Source organism: Staurois parvus, unplaced genomic scaffold, assembly GCF_062004578.1.
Source record: "Staurois parvus isolate SC_StPar_1 unplaced genomic scaffold, SC_StPar_1.0 ptg000449l, whole genome shotgun sequence".
Classification (NCBI taxonomy): domain Eukaryota; kingdom Metazoa; phylum Chordata; class Amphibia; order Anura; family Ranidae; genus Staurois; species Staurois parvus.
The window spans coordinates 2,283,099-2,304,162 of NW_028318245.1; the positions used below are offsets into that span (position 1 = coordinate 2,283,099).

The following is a 21,064-nucleotide window of genomic DNA, read 5'->3' on the forward strand; positions in this document are numbered from 1 at the left end:
TAGGAGAGGATATTGGCGGGGGAGGGGGTTGTGCTAGAAGGGAGGATTGGGGGATTTGTGCTAGAAGAGATTTTTTTTCTTAGGGGGGGGGATTTGTGCTAGGAAAGGGGGATGGGAGGGTTGTGCTAGGAGGGGGATTGGGGTGGGAAATTGTGCTAGGAGTCGAAAGGCAGGATTGGAAGCAGATGTACGGGGGGAGGGATTTGTGCTAGGAGAGGGGATGGGGAGGGGGGGGGGGTTGTGCTATGAGGGAAGATTGGGGGGATTTGTGCTAGGAGAGGAGAGTGGAAGCGGATGTGCTAGGAGTGGGGGGGATTTGTGCCAGGAGGGGGGATTGGGGGGGTTGTGTTAGAAGGGAGGATTGGGGTGGGAAATTGTGCTAGGAGGGGGGATTGGGAGCGGATGTGCTAGGAGGGGGGGATTTGTGCTAGGAGAGGATATTGGAGGGGGGGGTTGTGCTAGAAGGGAGGATTGGGGGAGTTGTGCCAGGAGGGGGGGGGATTTGTGCCAGGAGGGGGGATTGGGGGGGTTGTGTTAGAAAGGAGGATTGGGGTGGGAAATTGTGCTAGGAGGGGGAATTGGGAGCGGATGTGCTAGGAGGGGGGGGGGATTTGTGCTAGGAGAGGATATTGGAGGGGGGGGTTGTGCTAGAAGGGAGGATTGGGGGATTTGTGCTAGGAGGGGGGATTGGGGGGGATTTGTGTTAGGAGAGGATAGTGGAGGGGGTTGTGCTAGAAGGGAGGATTGGGGGATTTGTGCTAGAGGAGGAGATTTTTTTTCTTAGGGGGGATTTGTGCTAGGAAAGGGGGATGGGAGGGTTGTGCTAGGAGGGGGATTGGGGTGGGAAATTGTGCTAGGAGTCGAAGGCAGGATTGGAAGCGGATGTACGGGGGGATTTGTGCTAGGAGAGGGGATGGGGAGGGGGGGGGGGGGTTGTGCTATGAGGGAGGATTGGGGGGATTTGTGCTAGGAGAGGGGAGTGGAAGCGGATGTGCTAGGAGTGGGGGGGATTTGTGCCAGGAGGGGGGATTGGGGGGGTTGTGTTAGAAGGGAGGATTGGGGTGGGAAATTGTGCTAGGAGGGGGGATTGAGAGCGGATGTGCTGGGGGGGGGGGATTTGTGCTAGGAGCGGATATTGGAGGGGGGGGGGTTGCGCTAGAAGGGAGGATTGGGGGATTTGTGCTAGGAGAGGGATTGGAGGTGTGTGCTAGGAGAGGTTTTGGGGGGGGATTTGTGCTAGGAGAGGGGGATGGGTTGTGTTAGGAGGGGGATTGGGGTGGGAAATTATGATAGGGGGGGGGGTGGGGGGGAGATTTGTGCTGGTAAGGGTAAATTGGAGGGGGTTGTGCTAGGCGGTGGGGGGATTTATGCTAGGAGGGGGGATTGAGGGGAAAGAAGATTAGTGCTAGGAGGGGTGAAGCAGGTAATTTTTTTTTGGTTTTTTTTGGGGGGGGGGGCTGGTCTTGCCTAGGGCGCAGAAGAGTCCAGCAGTGGCCCCGGATATCACAGCACACGCGGGTCCAGCGCAGTCCTGTATACACATGGGATGGAGACCTGGAATAACGAATGGACGTGTAAATCCTGTACAGATGCAGTAAAGAGATCAATCGATTTAATATACATCAGCTCAACCCATCAATAACCCAGTATTCCAGTAAGGCATAACAACAACTACAAAAAAAATATTAAAAAACAACATTGCTATTCAGCAGCTAATAACAAAATACAGAAATGTTCCTGGATGAAAGACAGCTCCTCATTGGATGGGATTTTCTGGCATTTGGTTGGCTGGATTCCGTTGTGGTGCGTCGGTAGGGTTGTCCATGTATCAAGTGTCAGTCTTCCTCCTCCTCGCAGTTCCCGCCTCTGATCACACTTCAGTTGTTTTACTAGAAGGTCATCCAATCGGGTCTATAAGTATCACCCAAACCCTGAAATATGATGTTCCTTTTATTTTTCCGCACCCCCAATAGTCTGAGGCAACCAGGAGCACCCCCCACTCTGGTCAACCTCCCTCCCTACAGAATCTGAGGCTTGTGGGACCACAAACATTCCCTGGTATCCTTCTATCTTCAGAGTTCCAGGATCCACAGTCACACCATTATGAGGGCCCCAACGTAGCCGCCTGGATTTTTACTGTCCATCATGGAGAAAGCACCTTCAGGTGTAAAACATTTCCCGCACTTTGAATATAAAAATTGTCTGCTTCCCTGCTGTCCAACAAGCCGTTCTTGTTTTCCATAGTTTGAACATGGTATAGGGCATGAGCTTTGTTGTTTGAGAAGGTGAATTAAACATTTTCCGCACTCTGAGAAAGGTTGCTCATCTGTTTAACATCTCTGGTGTCTAGGTCTTGTTTCAAAAAGAAACATTTCCCACACTCACACATGAAAATGGAAGTTCACTTTTGTTTTTTTCTGAATAAAACATTTTCCACACCCTAACTAAGGTCTGTATGCTGTGTGAATTTTCTGGTATCGAAGAAGGATTCCTTTCTCAGTGAAACATTTCCCAAACTTTGGACATAACTAAGGTCTGTATGCTGTGTGAATTTTCTGGTTTTGAAGGTTTTCTTTCTCAGTGAAACATTTCCCACACTTCGGACATAACTAAGGTCTGTATGCTGTTTCAATTTTCTGGTATCGAAGGAGGATTCCTTTTGCAGGGAAACATTTCCCACACTCTGGACCTAACTAAGGTCTGTACGCTGTGTGAATTTTCTGGTGTCAAAGAAGGTTTCCTTTCTCAGTGAAACATTTCCCACACTCTGGACATAACTAAGGTCTGTACTCTGTGTGAATTTTCTGGTGTCGAAGGAGGTTTCCTTTCTCAGTGAAATGTTTCCCACACTCTGAACATGGATAGGGACGTTCACCACTATGAATTCTCTGATGACTATGAAGTTGTTCTATCCGGATAAAGCGTTTCCCGCACTCTGAACATGAATAAGGTTGTACACCTGTGTGAATTCTTTGGTGTATAAGAAGTACTTTTTTTTCAGTGTAACATTTCCCGCACTCTGTACATAAATAGGGACGCTCCCCTGTGTGACTTCTCTGGTGTTTACGAAGGTCTCCTTTCCTGATAAAACCCTTCCCACACTCTGGACATGAATAAGGCCTTTCATCTGTGTGACTTTTCTGGTGCCTGAGGAGCTTTCCTTTCTCACTGAAACGTTTCCCGCACTCTGGACACGAAAAGGGGCGCTCACCCGTGTGACTTCTCAGATGTCTATGAAGTCCTTCTATCCGAACAAAACGTTTCCCGCATTCCGAGCATGAATAAGGATGTGCCCCTGTGTGAATTCTTTGGTGAATAAAAAGTGTTTTTTTCTCAGTGAAACATTTCCCGCACTCTGAACATAAATAGGGACGCTCCCCTGTGTGACATCTCTGGTGCGAAAGAAGGTCTGCTTTCCGACGAAAACCCCTCCCACACTCCGGACATGGAAAAGGTCTGTCATCGGTGTGATTTTTCTGGTGCCTATCAAATATTGCTTTCTCGGCGAAACATTTCCCGCACTCTAAACACGAATATGGACGCTCGCCCGTGTGGCTTTTCTGATGTCTCAGAAGTTGTCCTTTGTGAATGAAACATTTCTCGCACTCTAAACATGAATAAGGGCGCTCACCCTTGTGGATTTTCTGGTGACTAACAAGGCCTCCTCTCTGCCTGAAACATTTCCCGCACTCTGAGCACGAATAGGGTCGCTCGCCTGTGTGAATTCTCTGATGTATTACAAGTTTTCCTTTTTGAATGAAACATTTCCCACATTCTGAACATGAATAAGGACGCTCGCCCGTGTGAATTTTCTGGTGCGCATCAAGGCTTTCTTTACGAGAAAAGGATTTCCCGCACTCTGGACAGGAATAGGGACGCTCGCCTGTGTGAATTCTCTGGTGTTTGATGAAGTCTCCTTTGTGAGTGAAGGATTTCCCGCACTCTGGACAGAACATGAAACTCTCTCTTGAGTTAACACCGCGATGGCCTGAGGAAGATTCCCAGGGGTTAGATGGATCTGGTGATCTCCCCACACGCAACGTTAGATTTGATTCCTTCATTGATCTCCGGATGTCACCAGCTCCTGGCAGGTAGGGGGCAATGTCATAATCCGAAGATGAAACCTGAAGCCCCTCAGGGATATCCCACCCACTGCATCCAACTGTCGGGCAAAAAGAGGATTTTATTAGCCGATGTAAATGGATGTAAGCAGACAAAGAAGGGGATGAAAACAGATGTGAATGGACAAAAACGGACTTACAAGGGATGTAAATGGATGAAAACTGATGTAAACAGACAAAAAAGGGATAAAAATGGATGTAAACAGATGAAAACGGATGTAAACAGACAAAAAAAGGATGAAAACTGATGTAAAGGAAGGAAAATCGGATGTAAATGGAAAAAAACTGATATAAAACTGACATAAAAAGGGATGTAAATGCATGTGAAACGGATGTAAACGGATGAAAAAGGGATGTAGTGGATGAAAACTGATGTAAACAGACAAAAAAACTGATGAAAAAACAGATGAAAAACGGAAATAAATGGATAAAAAAAGGATGTAAACAGAGAAAAAGGATGAAAATGGATGGAAAGTGAAGAAAATCAGATGGAAAACTGACTTAAAAAGGGATGTAAATGGATGAAAAACAGATGTAAACGGACAAAAAAGGGATGTAAATGGATGAAAACAAAAAAAAAAAACCAGATGAAAAAACGGAAGTAAATGGATAAAAAAACGGATGTAAACTGATTGAAACTATCAAATTCCTCCCACTGACACCATCAAATGGGCACTATTCCTCCCATTGACACCAATGGGGCACTATTCCTCCCACTGACACCAATGGGGCACTATTCCTCCCACTGACACCAATGGGGCACTATTCCCCCCACTGACACCATCAATGGGGCACTATTCCTCCCACTGACACCAATGATGGGGCACTATTCCTCCCACTGACACCATCGATGTGGCACTATTCCTCCCATTGACACCATCAAGGGGGCACTATACATCCCACTGACACCAATGGGGCACTATTCCTCCCACTGACACCATCAATGGAACACTATTCCTCCTACTGATACCATCAATGGGGCACTGTTCCTCGTACTGACACCACCGATGGGGCACTACTCCTCCAACTGACACCATCGATGGGGCACTATTCCTCCCATTGACACCATCGATGGGGCACTATTCCTCCCATTGACACCATCAATGGGGCACTATTCCTCCCATTGACACCATCAATGGGGCACTATTCCTCCCACTGACACCATCAATGGGGCACTATTCCTCCCACTGACACCATCAATGGGGCACTATTCCTCCCACTGACACCATCAATGGGGCACTATTCCTCCCACTGACACCATCAATGGGGCACTATTCCTCCCACTGACACCATCAATGGGGCACTATTCCTCCCACTGACACCATCAATGGGGCACTATTCCTCCCACTGACACCATCAATGGGGCACTATTCCTCCCAATGGGGCACTATTCCTCCCACTGACACCATCAATGGGGCACTATTCCTCCCACTGACACCATCAATGGGACACTATTCCTCCCACTGACACCATCAATGGGGCACTATACATCCTACTGACACCATCAATGGGACACTATTTTTCCCACTGACACCATCAAGGGGGCACTATTCCTCCCACTGACACCATCAAGGGGGCACTATTCCTCCCACTGACACCATCAAGGGGGCACTATTCCCCCCACTGACACCATCAAGGGGGCACTATACATCCTACTGACACCATCAATGGGACACTATTTCTCCCACTGACACCATCAATGGGAAATACACTTTATACTCATGGAAGTAATATGAACATGTGATCCGTTTCTGGTTCTGAAGTTCGTTACTCACTTGTGCCCGTATGTAGAGAAGGTGCCTCCAGTTTACTTTCCATAATCCTCTCCCCCTCCTCCATAGACTGCTGATCTCCACTCACCAACGTCTCTTCTTCTTCCTCTTTATCCTCAACTTTGATGTCTTTCCATTCCTCACCCTAAACCCCGAAGATGACAAAGTCTAACATCTGGAATTGGTATTGCCAACGAGAGATTACATAAGAACTGTATCTCATGGAGTTTTTTTGAAGCCTTTTTGCCCAGTCCCACCTACCTGATGATGGCGGGGGATGGTGTTACGTTCCTGGGTGGAATCCCGGGAATCCAGAGGACCACCCTCCTCCATAGACTGCTGATCTCCACTCACCAACGTCTCTTCTTCTTCCTCTTTCATTTCAGCTTTGATGTCTTTAAGTTCTTCACTCTAAAGCCCAAAGATGATACATTTAAAAAAAAACTGAAGAGGAGATGACGCAGAAGAAGGTACTCGTATCTTTCCTCCAATCTGATCTGGATAACCATTTGGCTTTGTGGAACATCAAGGGTCTAATCTTGGCATTGACATTGTGGACTCTCACCATGGTTTTGTACATCCTTCAAACGAAGAGGAGAGATGGACAGAGGGACTTTGTTCCAAATAAGGGACAAACGAGGAGAGAGGGACAGAGCGACTTTGTTCCAAATGAGGAGGAGAGAGAGAAAGAGAGACTTGTTCCAAATAAGGAGGAGAGAAGTAGATGGACTTTGTTCCAAATTAGGGACAAATAAGGAGGTGAGAGGGACAAAGGGACTTTGTTCCAAATGAGGAGGTGAGAGGGACTTTGTTCCAAATGAGGGACAAATGAGGAGAGAGGGACAGAGGAACTTTGTTCCAAATGAGGGACAAACGAGGAGGAGAGGGGGACAGAGGGACTTTGTTCCAAATGAGGAAGTGAGAGGGACTTTGTTCCAAATGAGGGACGAATGAGGAGAGAGGGACAGAGGAACTTTGTTCCAAATGAGGGACGAATGAGGAGAGAGGGACTTTGTTCCAAATGAGGGACAAACAAGGAGTAAATGGTGACAGACTTCAGCACCCAATATTTTCTATATGTGACGCTTCAAAAGCCCGTACAGGTCATCGGTTTTGCGTTCAGGAGGAGATCTGGTGATAGAATTGTTGCTCTCACGCCAGCGTGTGCGGGACTTTGTTCTAAATGAAGGACAAATAAGAAGGAGAGAGGGACAGAGGGACTTTGTTCCAAATGAGGGACAAATGACGAGGAAAGAGGGACAGAGGGACTTTGTTCCAAATGAAAGACAAATGAGGAGGAGAGAGGGACAGAGGAACTTTGTTCCAAATGAAAGACAAATAAGGAGGAGAGAGGGACAGAGGGACTTGTTCCAAATAAGGAGGAGAGAAGTACAGATGGACTTTGTTCCAAATTAGGGACAAATAAGGAGGTGAGAGGGACAGAGGGACTTTGTTCCAAATGAGGAGGAGAGAGGGACAGAGGGACTTTGTTCCAAATGAAAGACAATTGAGGAGGAGAGAGGAACAGAGTGACTTTGTTCCAAATGAGGAGGTGAGAGGGACTTTGTTCCAAATGAGGGACAAATGACGAGGAAAGAGGGACAGAGGGACTTTGTTCCAAATGAAAGCCAAATGAGGAGGAGAGAGGGACAGAGGGACTTTGTTCCAAATGAAAGACAAATGAGGAGGAGAGAGGGACAGAGGGACTTTGTTCCAAATGAGGGACAAATGACGAGGAAAGAGGGACAGAGGGACTTTGTTCCAAATGAAAGCCAAATGAGGAGGAGAGAGGGACAGAGGGACTTTGTTCCAAATGAAAGACAAATGAGGAGGAGAGAGGGACAGAGGGACTTTGTTCCAAATGAGGGACAAACGAGGAGGAGAGAGGGACAGAGGGACTTTGTTCCAAATGAGGAGGTGAGAGGGACTTTGTTCCAAATGAGGGCCGAATGAGGAGAGAGGGACAGAGGGACTTTGTTCCAAATGAGGGACAAACAAGGAGTAAATGGTGACAGACTTAAGCACCCAATATTTTCTATATGTGACGCTTCAAAAGCCCCTACAGGTCATCGGTTTTGCGTTCAGGAGGAGATCTGGTGATAGAATTGTTGCTACCACGCCGGCGTGTGCGGGACTTTGTTCTAAATGAAGGACAAATAAGAAGGAGAGAGGGACAGAGGGACTTTGTTCCAAATGAGGGACAAATGAGGAGGAGAGAGGAACAGAGCGACTTTGTTCCAAATGAGGGACGAATGAGGAGGAGAGAGGGACAGAGGAACTTTGTTGCAAATCAGAAGGAGAGAGGGACAGAGGAACTTTGTTCCAAATGAGGAGGAGAAAGGGACAGAGGGACTTTGTTCCAAATGAGGGACGAATGAGGAGGAGAGAGGGACAGAGGAACTTTGTTCCAACGGGAAGGAGAGAGGGACAGAGGGACTTTATTCCAAATGAGGGATGAATGAGGAGAGAGGGACAGAGGCACTTTGTTCCAAATGAGGAAGAGAGAGGGACAGAGGGACTTTGTTCCAAATGAGGGACGAATGAGGAGAGAGGAACACAGGGGCTTTGTTCCAAATGAGGAGGAGAGAGGGATTTTGTTCCAAATGAAAGACAAATGAGGAGGAGAGAAGTACAGAGGGACTTTGTTCCAAATGAGAAGAGAGGGACAGAGGGACTTTGTTCCAAATGAGGGACAAACGAGGTGGAGAGAGGGACTTTGTTCCAAATGAGGGACAAACAAGGAGTAAATGGTGACAGACTTCAGCACCCGATATGTTCTATATTTGGCGCTTCAAAAGCCCCTACAGGTCACCAGTTTTGCGTTCAGGAGGAGATCTGGTGATAGAATTGTTGCTCTCACTCCGGCGATATGTAACGTGTATCGCAATCAACGTTTTCATGTGTAGGCTCCTGGACATTTGTGTTTATGTGCGTATATGCGTATGTGCGGGGGGCCTCAACATTTTTTGGGGGGTGGGATGTTATGTGCTTGAGTGTATCTTTATTTTTTTGCAATAAATTTTATTTTTTTTTTCACATAGGGGACACAAGGTCTCTTATGTGATGATTTTCAGGTGACAGGTTCTCTTTATTGAGACATGCAGAGTCTAAAAGATACTGCATGTCTCCTCCAGGCTCCACTCCATCTCTCCCCGGCTGTGATAGTGAAAGTGAAAAGCGATGACCTAGAAGTGAAGTCATACAAGTCGCCTTCCGGGTCACAGAAAAAAGCCAGCAGCCGCCATGGCGCTCCCTGGGCCCGCAGATGAGCAAGCAGAGCCCGGATACATGGTGGGGGCGAGTGCGGGGGGCACCGATTGCTGTGGAAGCAATCGGGTGGCAGAGCAGGAATACAGAGGACCACCCTCCTCCATAGACTGCAGATCTCCACTCACCAACGTCTCCTCTTCTTCCTCTTTAACCTCAACTTTGATAACTTCCAGATCTTCTTCCTAAAATCCAAAGGTGACAGACTAACATCTCATAGCTTAAAATACATTTTTAGGTCTTCGTGCTCAGTACCACCTACCTGATGATGGTGAGGGATGGTGTGACCTTCCTGTGCGGAATCCCGGGAATACAGAGGTCGGGGACATCTCTCTGGTGGGTTCCTATTACTGGATCCATCTACCTGATGATGGTGAGGGATGGTGTGACCTTCCTGTGTGGAATCCTGGGGATACAGAGGACGGGGACATCTCTCTGGTGGGTTCCCATGACTGGATCCATCTGTAGGAAACACACACGCTCACTGAATCCATTGTTTCTATGTGTTTATCAGATGATGGGGGATCTAGGTGGACCCTCCGTACTGCTCTTTCTTTTCCAATAAAGTCTCCTCTTACCCGGTGATGTGAGGGGCGGCTGATTGTCCATCATGACTTCCTTGTAGAGATCCTTGTGTCCTTCTAAATACTCCCACTCCTCCATGGAGAAATAGACAGTGACACCCTGACACCTTATAGGAACCTGACACACACAATGATACAGTCACTATCCAGACACATCCCTTGTCTGTTACTGGAGAATGTCCCAGAATTCCCGGCACCGCTCACCTCTCCTGTCAGCAGATCAATGATCTTCTGGGTGACTTCTAGAATCTTCTTAATGCTGGTTGGCTTTATTCCCGATTATTATTGCTGTAGGATTTTAGTTGCTTCTGCAGACTTTATAACAGGTGCTAACGTTTACTTCGTTCTTCTGTATATCCTGCTCCAGAAAAGACAAGGGGGCATATTAATTAATATTCTTTATGTAGTGATTACAAATAAAAAATCAAATAAAAAATAGTGCATCCACAACTGTGATTTGATTCTGTGACAGAAGAGTACATGAATCTAAGATGGGAAAAAAATGCATATGCGTTATTAAATATCCTCCAGTGCTTCCTTATCTCACTATGGTGAGAGCCAACAACCCAAAGATTTTATGAAAGATGGATAAATGGTTCTATATTTAGGACGTATCCGGTCTATAAACCAGAGGCTCTGGATGGACGGTTGGATAAATCGTTCTATATTTAGGACGTATCCGGTCTATAAACCAGAGGCTCCGGATGGACGGTTGGATAAATGGTTCTATATTTAGGACGTATCCGGTCTATAAACCAGAGGCTCTGGATGGACGGTTGGATAAATCGTTCTATATTTAGGACGTATCCGGTCTATAAACCAGAGGCTCCGGATGGACGGTTGGATAAATGGTTCTATATTTAGGACGTATCCGGTCTATAAACCAGAGGCTCTGGATGGACAGTTGGATAAATGGTTCTATATTTAGGATGTATCCGGTCTATAAACCAGAGGCTCTGGATGGACAGTTGGATAAATGGTTCTATATTTAGGACGTATCCGGTCTATAAACCAGAGGCTCTGGATGGACGGTTGGATAAATGGTTCTATATTTAGGACGTATCCGGTCTATAAACCAGAGGCTCTGGATGGACGGTTGGATAAATGGTTCTATATTTAGGACGTATCCGGTCTATAAACCAGAGGCTCTGGATGGACGGTTGGATAAATGGTTCTATATTTAGGACGTATCCGGTCTATAAACCATAAAAGACATCACAGTGACATTGGAGGAAGAGGACGGACATGATGGGGGGGGGTTACTGGGTGTAAATATAGAATAAGATTTTATTACCTCCTCTGCTGCCAGTTCCAGCAATGTCTCCTCTCTACTTCCTCCTGACTCACCTCTGACCCGGAACTTCCTGTTTATGCCCCTATGTCATTTTCTGTCTACTTCCTGATTGCGCCTGGCATCATTTCCTGACTGTGTAGTTCACTCACACATGCAATATACAGTATATATATATCTCTATCACACAACTTGCATATTTCTATCTCATTATGTAGCCTCAGCCAATACAACATACAGCGCCATGTTCCCACTGTGGGATGGAGACTTCCTGTCCGATTCCTGGAACAAACGTGTCTGGCCATTCATAGGAAGCCTTGTATCTTTATGAATGAATACAAGGCTTCCTCTGATTGGCTGAAGTGGAAATCAAGACATTATCCACCCATTTCTCCACCTCAGCCAATCAGAGAAAGCCTCCTTCTGGGCTTTTCTTTCCCAAACTAACTATTCTAAGTATCACAAAACCTGGATTTAGGCTTCATTCCCAACAGGCGTATCGTTATGTGGCCAGGTTAGCACTTCTGCCTGGCAGTACTAGGGCGGAGTTGGTTCGAATCCCAATTATGGCATTACCTGCTTGCAGTTTGCATGTTCTCCCTGTGCCTGTGTGGGTTTCCTCTGGGTACTCCGGTTTTCTCCCACACTCCAAAGACATGCTGGGAGGTTAACTGGATACCGTCTAAATTGGCCCTAGTATGTGTATGTATGAATGGCCGCACTTACCCCGTGAGAGCCTCAGGTGGAACTGCTCATCCTTATTTTTTGTGTATTTTGTGCATGGCCCAAGATAATTTCTCTTCTTCTATTGTGGCTCAGAAAGGTCACAAGGTTGGAAATCCTTGATCTAAGTCATCTAATTGGGAAAACAAAGAATGTCAAAGTTTCCTCCATAGCTTAAAGCAGCCCTTTTTCAACCTATTTACACCATAAGAAGTCTTGGATTTTTTCCCCTCTACGGGAACCTTCCTTAAAACAATTTATTGGCAGTCAGGAAGTGGAGTGACATCCATACCGATATGTCACTTAGTAGGTTAGTGATGCGGGTGGAGACTGAAGGGGTGAGGTGAGGAGAGAGATAGATTTGTGTGTCATCAGCATAGAGATGGTACTTAAAGCCATGGGAGTTTATCAAGTGACCAAGGGAGGAGGTGTAGATGGAGAAGAGAAGGGGTCCGAGGACAGAACCTTGAGGGACCCCAACAGAGAGGGGGAGTGAAGAGGAGGAGCCAGAGTTATAGGTAACACTGAAGGAGCGCTGCGATAGGTAGGTGGAGAACCAGGAGACAGCAGAGTCTCGGAGGCCAAGAGAGTGGAGTTTTTTAAGGAAGAGGGGATGGTCAACCATATCAAAAGCCACAGAGAGGTCAAGTAGTAAGAGTATGGAGTAGAGACCATTGTTTGGGATGAGTATGGAGTAGAGACCATTGGTTGGGATGAGTATGGAGTAGTGGCCATTGGTTGGGATGAGTATGGAGTAGTGGCCATTGGTTGGGATGAGTATGGAGTAGTGGCCATTGGTTGGGATGAGTATGGAGTAGTGGCCATTGGTTGGGATGAGTATGGAGTAGTGGCCATTGGTTGGGATGAGTATGGAGTAGTGGCCATTGGTTGGGATGAGTATGGAGTAGTGGCCATTGGTTGGGATGAGTATGGAGTAGTGGCCATTGGTTTTAGCAGTTAGTAGATCATTCTTGAGTTTTAAAAGGTCTTAGTGTTGTAAAATATAGTCTCCATGTTCAAGTGACCTGGGTTTCAAACCTTTCATGTCCAAGGCAACCTCAGCCTACAGACCTGTGGAACTTTCCCTTTCCGGAGTTTCCTCTCCGCTAGTAAAATGGCAATGAATCACTCCACAGGAACCAAGCACATTCCAATCAGCAATCTTCCAAGGATATTTGTCTATTGTAAAAAAAACCCCTCATAAACAGTATATTGAAATGTGTAAAGTCTTGTTTATTTTGTATCAAATTTAGAATAACTGATTAACATACAATCTTGTCAAACTGAGGTACAAAGAGACCGCAAATTTATCATATGTCACCTGCACCAATGGAAGTTTCTCATTGCTTGCCTTATCTTTCACATGACATGGCTGGATATTTTCCGGACAAATCTTGTACACGGCTCAAAAATATGAAAGGAAAACTCTGTCATCAGAGTCTAGCTTCAAGTCCATGACACTCCCGGGATATTGATCTGGTCAGGTAAGTCGCAGAGTTCATCAGTTTCAGCTGCTTTGGTGTTCATGAAATTAACAACAGGTGCACTAGATGGGCAACATTGAGACAACACCCAAAACAAGAATGGTTTTACCACTGACATTTTTTCCCTACTCATCTTTTCTGACTGTTTTTCACCAGTTTTGCATTTGGCTAGGGTCAGTGTCACTGCTGGTAGCATGAGGCCATACCTGGACCCTACAGAAGTTACACAGGCAGTCCAACTCCTCCAGGATGGCACATCAATACGTGCCATTGCCAGGTTTGCTATGTCTCTCAATACTGTCTCAAGAGCATGGAGGAGATTCCAGGAGATAGGCAGTTACTCTAGGAGAGCTGGACAGGGCCGTAGAAGGTCCTTAACCCATCACCAGGACTGGTATCTGCTCCTTTGTGCAAGGAGGAACAGGATGAGCCCTGCCAGAGCCCTACAAAATGACTTCCAGCAGGCCAGTGGTAGTCTCACACCAAACAATCAGAAACAGACTTCATGAGGGTGGCCTGAGGGACTGACATCCTCTAGAGGGCCCTGTGCTCACTGCGGCGCCATAGAGCTGGATTGGCATTGGCAATTGAACCCCAGAATTGGCAGGTCCACCACTGGCACCCTGTGCTTTTCACAGATGACAGCAGGTTCACCCTGAGCACGTGACAGATGTGAAAGGGTCTGGAGAAGCCGTGGAGAACATTCTGCTGTCTGTAACATGGTTCACCATGACCGTTTTGGTGGTCCTTATATTCCTCACACATTACCCTGTCCACGCCAGTACAGAGATCCAGCAGGAGATTCCTCCCCATTGAGGTCTGATGGGTTTTCAAAGTCTTCCTTTCATTTTTTTGAGCCGTGTATACTAGCCGGACCCATGAGCCTCATTGCTGGCTTGTTGCACACGTATAGGGATGGCTGTCCATGCTTTGTCCTGGTAGCCATTGTGTTACCCACCTTCTTCTCACCATTGACAGCGCGGTGCCATGTTTGCCCGTACATAACCACAGTTCGGTGCTGTTGCCTTACTTAATTGATTCCCATGATTACCAAACCACACAAAAAATGAAGTCATCTTTGCTGAACCCCCAATACTTTGCGGCATGCATAGTACACCATTTTGGTCTATGTCTCCCCCAGAGAACCTGAGGCTTGTTGGACTACAAAAGGTATACTTCTATCTCTAGAGATACTGAAGAGAGAGAACTGCGCACCTCACCACCGGAGTCTCCAAGAAGACAGGAGGGTCTCCGGCCATCACTCTACCTGTGACTGAAACCAAAGGTTTGCCGGAACGTCATGAGCTCATGCACTTTAATAGCTCATTATCGTAGTCATGCATTTGTTGTGTGAACTGATCGTTCCACCTGTTAGATGCAGGGCTGGATTTAGGTTTTGTGCTGCCCTAGGACACAAAAATTGTGAACCCCCCCCAATGAGAGAGCGAGAGAGTTCAATGAGTGTGTGTATACATGATTCTCTCCCTCTTCCCCCTCTCTCTTCTCCCTTCTCTCTCTCTTCCTTCTCCCCTCTCCCTCCCCCTTCCCTCTCCATTCTCCCTCTCTCTTTCCTCTCCCCTCTCCCCCCCCTCTTCCCTCTCTCTCCTACCTCTCCCCCTCTCTCTTCCCTCTCCCTCTTCTCACTCTCTCTTCCATCTTCCTCTTCCTTCTCTCTCTCACTTTTCCCTCTCCCCACTCTCTTCCCTCTCCCTTCCCTCGCTCTTCTCTCTTTCCTCTCCCCTCTCTCTTCCCGCTCCCCTCTCCCTCCCTCCTCCCACTCTCTCTTCCCTCTCCCTCCCTCTTCCCACTCTCTCTTCCATCTTCCTCTCTCTTCCTTCTCTCTCTCTCACTTTTCCCTCTCCCCACTCTTCCCTCACTCTCTCACTCTTCTCTCTCAGTCTTCCCTCTCTCCCTAACTAGTACATATTCCCCCATTCCTCCTAGCAAATACCACCCCCCTTCCCAAAATCTGTATTACACGTGTGTGTGCAGAATGGACGAGTGTGTTCTGACAGGAGGGAGATCCTGGAGAACACAACACAGCCCACACCTCCTCCCACCTCTTTCCTCTCCACCACTTCTCCTCTCCCTGCTCCAGGCTTTCCCCTGGTTCTGGCTCTGAGTGCGGGCAGGGGAAGGAGCTCAGCAGCCACTCAGGAGCACCAGGGCACCCCCTCGGTCTGGCCAGGTCTGTCTCTCCCTCCAGCAGCAGAAAGCCTGTGGAGGGGGGGGGGGAGAAACCGAATTTCAGCTGCTGGAGAGAAAGAAACACAGGGCATCATTCTGCAACTGCCCTCCCCCACCAAACTGATCCTCCTGCTGTCCGGGCCACCTACAGGACTACCGGTGGTACCCCTCAGATGGGGGCCCTGCGTGGGTCTGCCCACCACTGCTCAACAGATCCCTTCTTCTGGGTGGGGCTGTGTCACCCCCCTAAAAATTGCTGCCCTAGGCAAACGCCTCATGGTAAATACACCGTATTGTTTGCCTCATGGTAAATACACCGCTGGCTAGACATACCATACATTTGTCAACAAAGTCACCAAGGGTGTGTTCTCTGATGCCCAATTACATTTCCTTCAGATGTAAAACATTTCCCACACTTTGAACATAAAAAGTGCTCCTCCCCTGGTGTTCTTTCCAAGTGAAAAGGTCCCCCCCCATAGTCTGAACATGGAAAAAGGTATTAATCTCTGTGCACTCTCTGGTGCTTAAGAAGGTCCCCTTTGTGAATATAACATTTTCCGCACTCTAAACATAAGAAAGGCCTCTCACCTGTGTGACTCCTCTGGTGTATAAGTAAGACTTGTTTGGTTGTGAAACATTTCCCGCACTCTGAACATGGAAAAGGACGCTCACCCGTGTGAATCCTCTGGTGTATATGCAATTGTTGTTTCTCCATAAAACATTTCCCGCACTCCGAACATGCATGAGGCCTGTCACCTGTGTGAATTTTCTGGTGTCTATGAAGTTGGCCTTTCTCAGTGAAACTTTTCCCGCACTCTGAACATGAATAAGGACGCTCCCCCACGTGTCTTCTCTGGTGTCTAAGAAGACTCCTTTTCTCAGTGAAACATTTCCCGCACTCTGAACATGAAAAGGGATTCTCCCCCGTGTGAATTCTCTCATGTTTCCGAAGTTCATCTATCCCAATAAAACACATCCCGCACTCTGAACATGAATAAGGACGCTCCCCTGTGTGAATTCTTTGGTGTCTGAGGAGTACTTTTTTCTCAGTGAAACATTTCCCACACTCCAAACATAAATAAGGACGTTCACCTGTGTGACCTCTCTGGTGTCTAAGGAGGCTTGCCTTTTGAGTGAAACATTTCTCGCACTCTGAGCATGAATAAGGACGTTCACCTGTGTGAATTTTCTGGTGCGTAAGAAGGTTTCCTTTCTCACTGAACCATTTCCCGCACTCTAAACATGGATAAGGACGCTCACCCGTGTGAATTTTATGATGTCTAAAAAGGTCTCTGTTTTTAGTGAAACATTTCCCACACACCAAACATGACAATGATTTCTGTCCCCTGTGAACTCCTTCAGAGCTTGAGGAAGTTTCTTTGGGATTGGATGGATCCTGTGATCTCTCCGTAGCATGAGATCCTACTAGATGTGTCTCTGGAGTTGCAGTATCTTCTAAATTGAATGACTCCTGATTAGAGTGACCCATTTTCTGATGTTTATGAAGTTCTTCTATTCGAATAAAACATTTTCCGCACTCTGAACATGAATATGGACGCTCCCCTGTATGAATTCTTTGGTGTATAATAAGTACTTTTTTCTCAGTGAAACACTTCCCGCACTCTGAACATGAATATGGACGCTCCCCTGTATGAATTCTTTGGTGTATAAGAAGTACTTTTTTCTCGGTGAAACACTTTCCGCAATCTGAGCACAAATAGGGGCGCTCACCCGTGTGACCTCTATGGTGTCTTACAAGGCTTGCTTTCTGACTGAAACATTTCCCACACTCTAGGCATGAATAAGGACGTTCACCCGTGTGAGTTTTCTGGTGTGTGAGGAGGTTTCCTATATGAGTGAAACATTTCCCGCACTCTGAACAGGAATAGGGCCGCTCACCTGTGTGACTCCTCTGGTGTATAACAAAATGTTGTCTATTTCTGAAACATTTGCCACACTCCAAACATGAAAATGGACGATTGGCTGTATGAATTCTGTAGTGTACGAGAAAGCTTTGTTTCGTATTATGACATTTCCCGCACTCGGTACACGAAAAGGGATTCTCATGCAAGGGACTGCTCTGCTGTGTAGTTAGTGGTCTGTTAGGGTGAGATTCTTCGCAATCCAATGCCGATAATGAACTCTCTCCCTTGTGATCTCCATCACATAAAGAGGTCTCCATGGGATTCGATCGATCTGTGGATCTATCCGCACCGTGAGGTCTCTGATGGACATCTGACGTCTTATTATGAGAATGGTCAGAGGATTCCTCGGGATTCGATGGATCTGCGAATCTATTCTCACCGTGAGGTCTCTGATGGACATCTGAGGTCTTATTATGAGAATGGTCAGAGGAATCCTCGGGATTCGATGGATCTGTGAATCTATTCTCACCGTGAGGTCTCTGATGGACATCTGAGGTCTTATTATGAGAATGGTCAGAGGATTCCTCGGGATTCGATGGATCTGTGAATCTATTCTCACCGTGAGGTCTCTGATGGACATCTGAGGTCTTATTATGAGAATGGTCAGAGGATTCCTCGGGATTCGATGGATCTGTGAATCTATTCTCACCGTGAGGTCTCTGATGGACATCTGAGGTCTTATTATGAGAATGGTCAGAGGATTCCTCAGGATAAGAGGGATCCATGGATCTCTCCAAGTGGTAAGGTCTGGGATGAGCACTGAGATGTCTTCCTGGAGAACCTCGTGTGACGTCATCATCTTCTGCCTTGTGGTCTTCAAACAAGATTGGGCCTCCTTCTGAGATACCTAGAACACGTTCACCTGTAGGAGAACACATTTTTTTTCATAAAAATTAAAGATACGTTTCAAATCTAATCAGTAGTGATATACATTGTGTTGGTGCAACGGTAAGAACAATCGGATGTGAAACTGGGTGCCACCGTCACACCAGAGGTGGGCCACCTCTAAGAGGTGGAGATCTACCTGAACAACGTGAGAGACATCAAAGATCACCGGGAACAGATTTAAACCTCTAATTGCCGTACTACCACCTCTCAAACCGCAACACATCAGTGTCAAAGCAGCCCTATACAGTGTATTGCTTCACCTTGACCTGAAGATCTCCTCCTTCCTGCTGGTGGCACCACTCTGGAGACCGCTAGCCAGGATAAGAGGTGGAGTATAGTTGGTATCACTCCGCATGGGACAGAGGAGCCATCGGCTTACGCAGCTCTTGCTCCCTACTACAGCTCCAACTTTACAGGTAGTCCCTCTGATGCTCTGGGGTGGAGGGTCAGTGAGCCCAGATCGAGATCTACTGGTTGCTGACCCCAAGCCTCACATGGGTTTATGTCTTCCTCTGAATCTCTTGTAGGTTTAAGATTTATTTTATTCTTTTGAGTTGAATACTTCATATTATATATCTCGTGTCAACCCAAGTAACAAAAGAAATATTCTTCATACTCATAGCAGTAAAAATGTTCGTTACTCACTTGTGTCCATATGTAGAGAAGGTTCCTCCGATTTACTTTCCATAATCATCTCCCCCTCCTCCATAGACTGCTGATCTCCACTCACCAACGTCTCTTCTTCTTCCTCTTGATCCTCAACTTTGACGTCTTTTACTTCTTCACTCTGTACCTGAAAATGATCAAAAAAACATCTGGAAAAATTAACTTTCAATAATAAAGGATTACATAGGAAAATTATTATCTCATAGTCTAGAACAGGGGTCTCCAAACTCCTAAACAAAGGACCAGTTTAGTGTCCTTCAGGCTTTAGGGGGCCAGACGGTGGGAGTAGACAATGTCCCAGCTTCAGTAAGAGTAAACAATGCCCCATCATTGGTTTTAACAGGAGAAATAATTCCCCATTGTTGGTTTTAACAGCAGGAATAGTGCCCCATTATTGGTGTCAGAGAGAGGAATCATGTCCTATTATTGGTATCAGTGGGAGGAATAGTGCCCCATTATTGGTGTCAGCTGGCGGAATAGTGCCCCATCATTGGTATCAGTGGGAGGAATAGTGCCCCATCATTGGTGTCAGTGGGAGGAATAGTGCCCCATCATTGGTGTCAGTGGGAGGAATAGTGCCCCATCACTGGCGTCAGTGGGGGGAATAGTGCCCCATCATTGGTGTCAGTGGGAGGAATAGTGCCTTATCATTGGTGTCAGTGGGAGGAATAGTGCCCCATCACTGGTGTCAGTGGGAGGAATAGTGCCCCATTGATGGTGTCAGTGGGAGGAATAGTGCCCCCTTGATGGTGTCAATGGGAGGAATAGTGTCCAATGGATGGTGTCAGTGGGAGGAATAGTGCCCCATCATTGGTGTCAATGGGAGGAATAGTGCCCCATCATTGGTATAATTGGGAGGAATCGTGCCCCATTATTGGTGTCAGTGGGAGGAATCGTGTCCCATCAACAGTGTCAGTGGGAGGAATCATGACCCATTATCAGTGTCAGTGGGAAGAATGGTGCCCCATTATTGGTGTCAGTGGGAGGAATAGTGCCCCATCATTGGTGTCAATGGGAGGAATAGTGCCCCATCATTGGTATTATTAGGAGGAATCGTGCCCCATTATTGGTGTCAGTGGGAGGAATCGTGTCCCATCAACAGTGTCAGTGGGAGGAATCATGACCCATTATCGGTGTCAGTGGGAAGAATGGTGCCCCATTATTGGTGTCAGTGGGAGGAATAGTGCCCCATCATTGGTATCAGTGGGAGGAATACTGCCCCATCTACAGTGTCAAAGGGAGGAATAGTGTCCCAAGGCCTGGATAGAGGCAATCAAAGGGATGCATCTGGCCCCCGGGCCGCAGTTTGGGGACCACTGGTGTAGATACTTGTAAGAGTGCTATAGCCCAATATTCTCTACCTGAACATGGAGAGTGATGCTTTGATGCCCCTGTGTTGAATCCCTGGAGTACAGAGGACCACGCTCCTCTATAGACTGCTGATCTCCACCCACCAACATCTCTTCTTCTTTTTCCTCAGCTTTGATGTCTTTCAGTTCTTCACCCTAAACCCCAAAGATGATGGAATATTTTTGTAAAAAGGAGTATGAACGTACAAAGAATAATGTTGTCCCATAATTTAGAGTACATTTTAAGGTGTCCATGCTCAGTCTCACCTACCTGATGATGGCGATGAATGGTGTGATCTTCCTGTGTGGAATCCCGGGAATACAGAGGACGGGGATATCGCTCTGGTGGGTTCCCATGACTGGATCCATCTACCTGATGATGGTGAGGGATGGTGTGATCTTCCTGTGTGGAATCCTGGGAATACAGAGGACAGGGACATCTCTCTGGTGGGTTCCCATTACTGGATTCATCTGTAGGAAACACACACACTGACTGAATCCATTGTTTCTATCTATTTATCAGATGATGGGGGATCTAGATGGACCCTCCGTACTGCTCTCTCCTTTACAATAAAGTCTCCTCTTACCCGGTGATGTGAGGGGCGGCTGATTGTCCATCATGACGTCCTTGTAGAGGTCCTTGTGTCCTTCTAAATACTCCCACTCCTCCATGGAGAAATAGACAGTGACACCCTGACACCTTATAGGAACCTGACACACACAATGATACAGTCACCATCCAGACACATCCCTTGTCTGTTACTGGAGAATGTCCCAGAATTCCTCTCACCTCTCCTGTTAGCAGAT

The 21,064-nt window shown here is 46.9% G+C and overlaps 2 protein-coding genes across 2 annotated transcripts; both read right to left on the bottom strand.

Annotated features, from left to right (window-relative positions):
• Positions 1 to 1,590: 1,590 nt before the first annotated feature.
• LOC149453290 (uncharacterized) lies at positions 1,591 to 20,740 on the bottom strand. The gene is made up of 5 exons (XM_089688580.1): positions 20,529 to 20,740; positions 20,270 to 20,413; positions 18,888 to 19,035; positions 15,944 to 18,216; positions 1,591 to 3,812 (listed from the first exon to the last, which is right to left on the bottom strand). The coding sequence occupies exons 2-5, from the start codon at positions 20,366 to 20,368 to the stop codon at positions 2,778 to 2,780; spliced, it is 3,555 nt and encodes a 1,184-aa protein (XP_089544706.1). The 5' UTR covers positions 20,369 to 20,413; positions 20,529 to 20,740; the 3' UTR covers positions 1,591 to 2,777.
• Positions 5,948 to 11,103, bottom strand: LOC149453291 (uncharacterized). The gene is made up of 7 exons (XM_089688556.1): positions 11,039 to 11,103; positions 9,949 to 10,102; positions 9,739 to 9,862; positions 9,423 to 9,622; positions 9,289 to 9,345; positions 6,155 to 6,304; positions 5,948 to 6,068 (listed from the first exon to the last, which is right to left on the bottom strand). The coding sequence occupies exons 3-7, from the start codon at positions 9,821 to 9,823 to the stop codon at positions 6,039 to 6,041; spliced, it is 522 nt and encodes a 173-aa protein (XP_089544682.1). The 5' UTR covers positions 9,824 to 9,862; positions 9,949 to 10,102; positions 11,039 to 11,103; the 3' UTR covers positions 5,948 to 6,038.
• Positions 20,741 to 21,064: the final 324 nt, after the last annotated feature.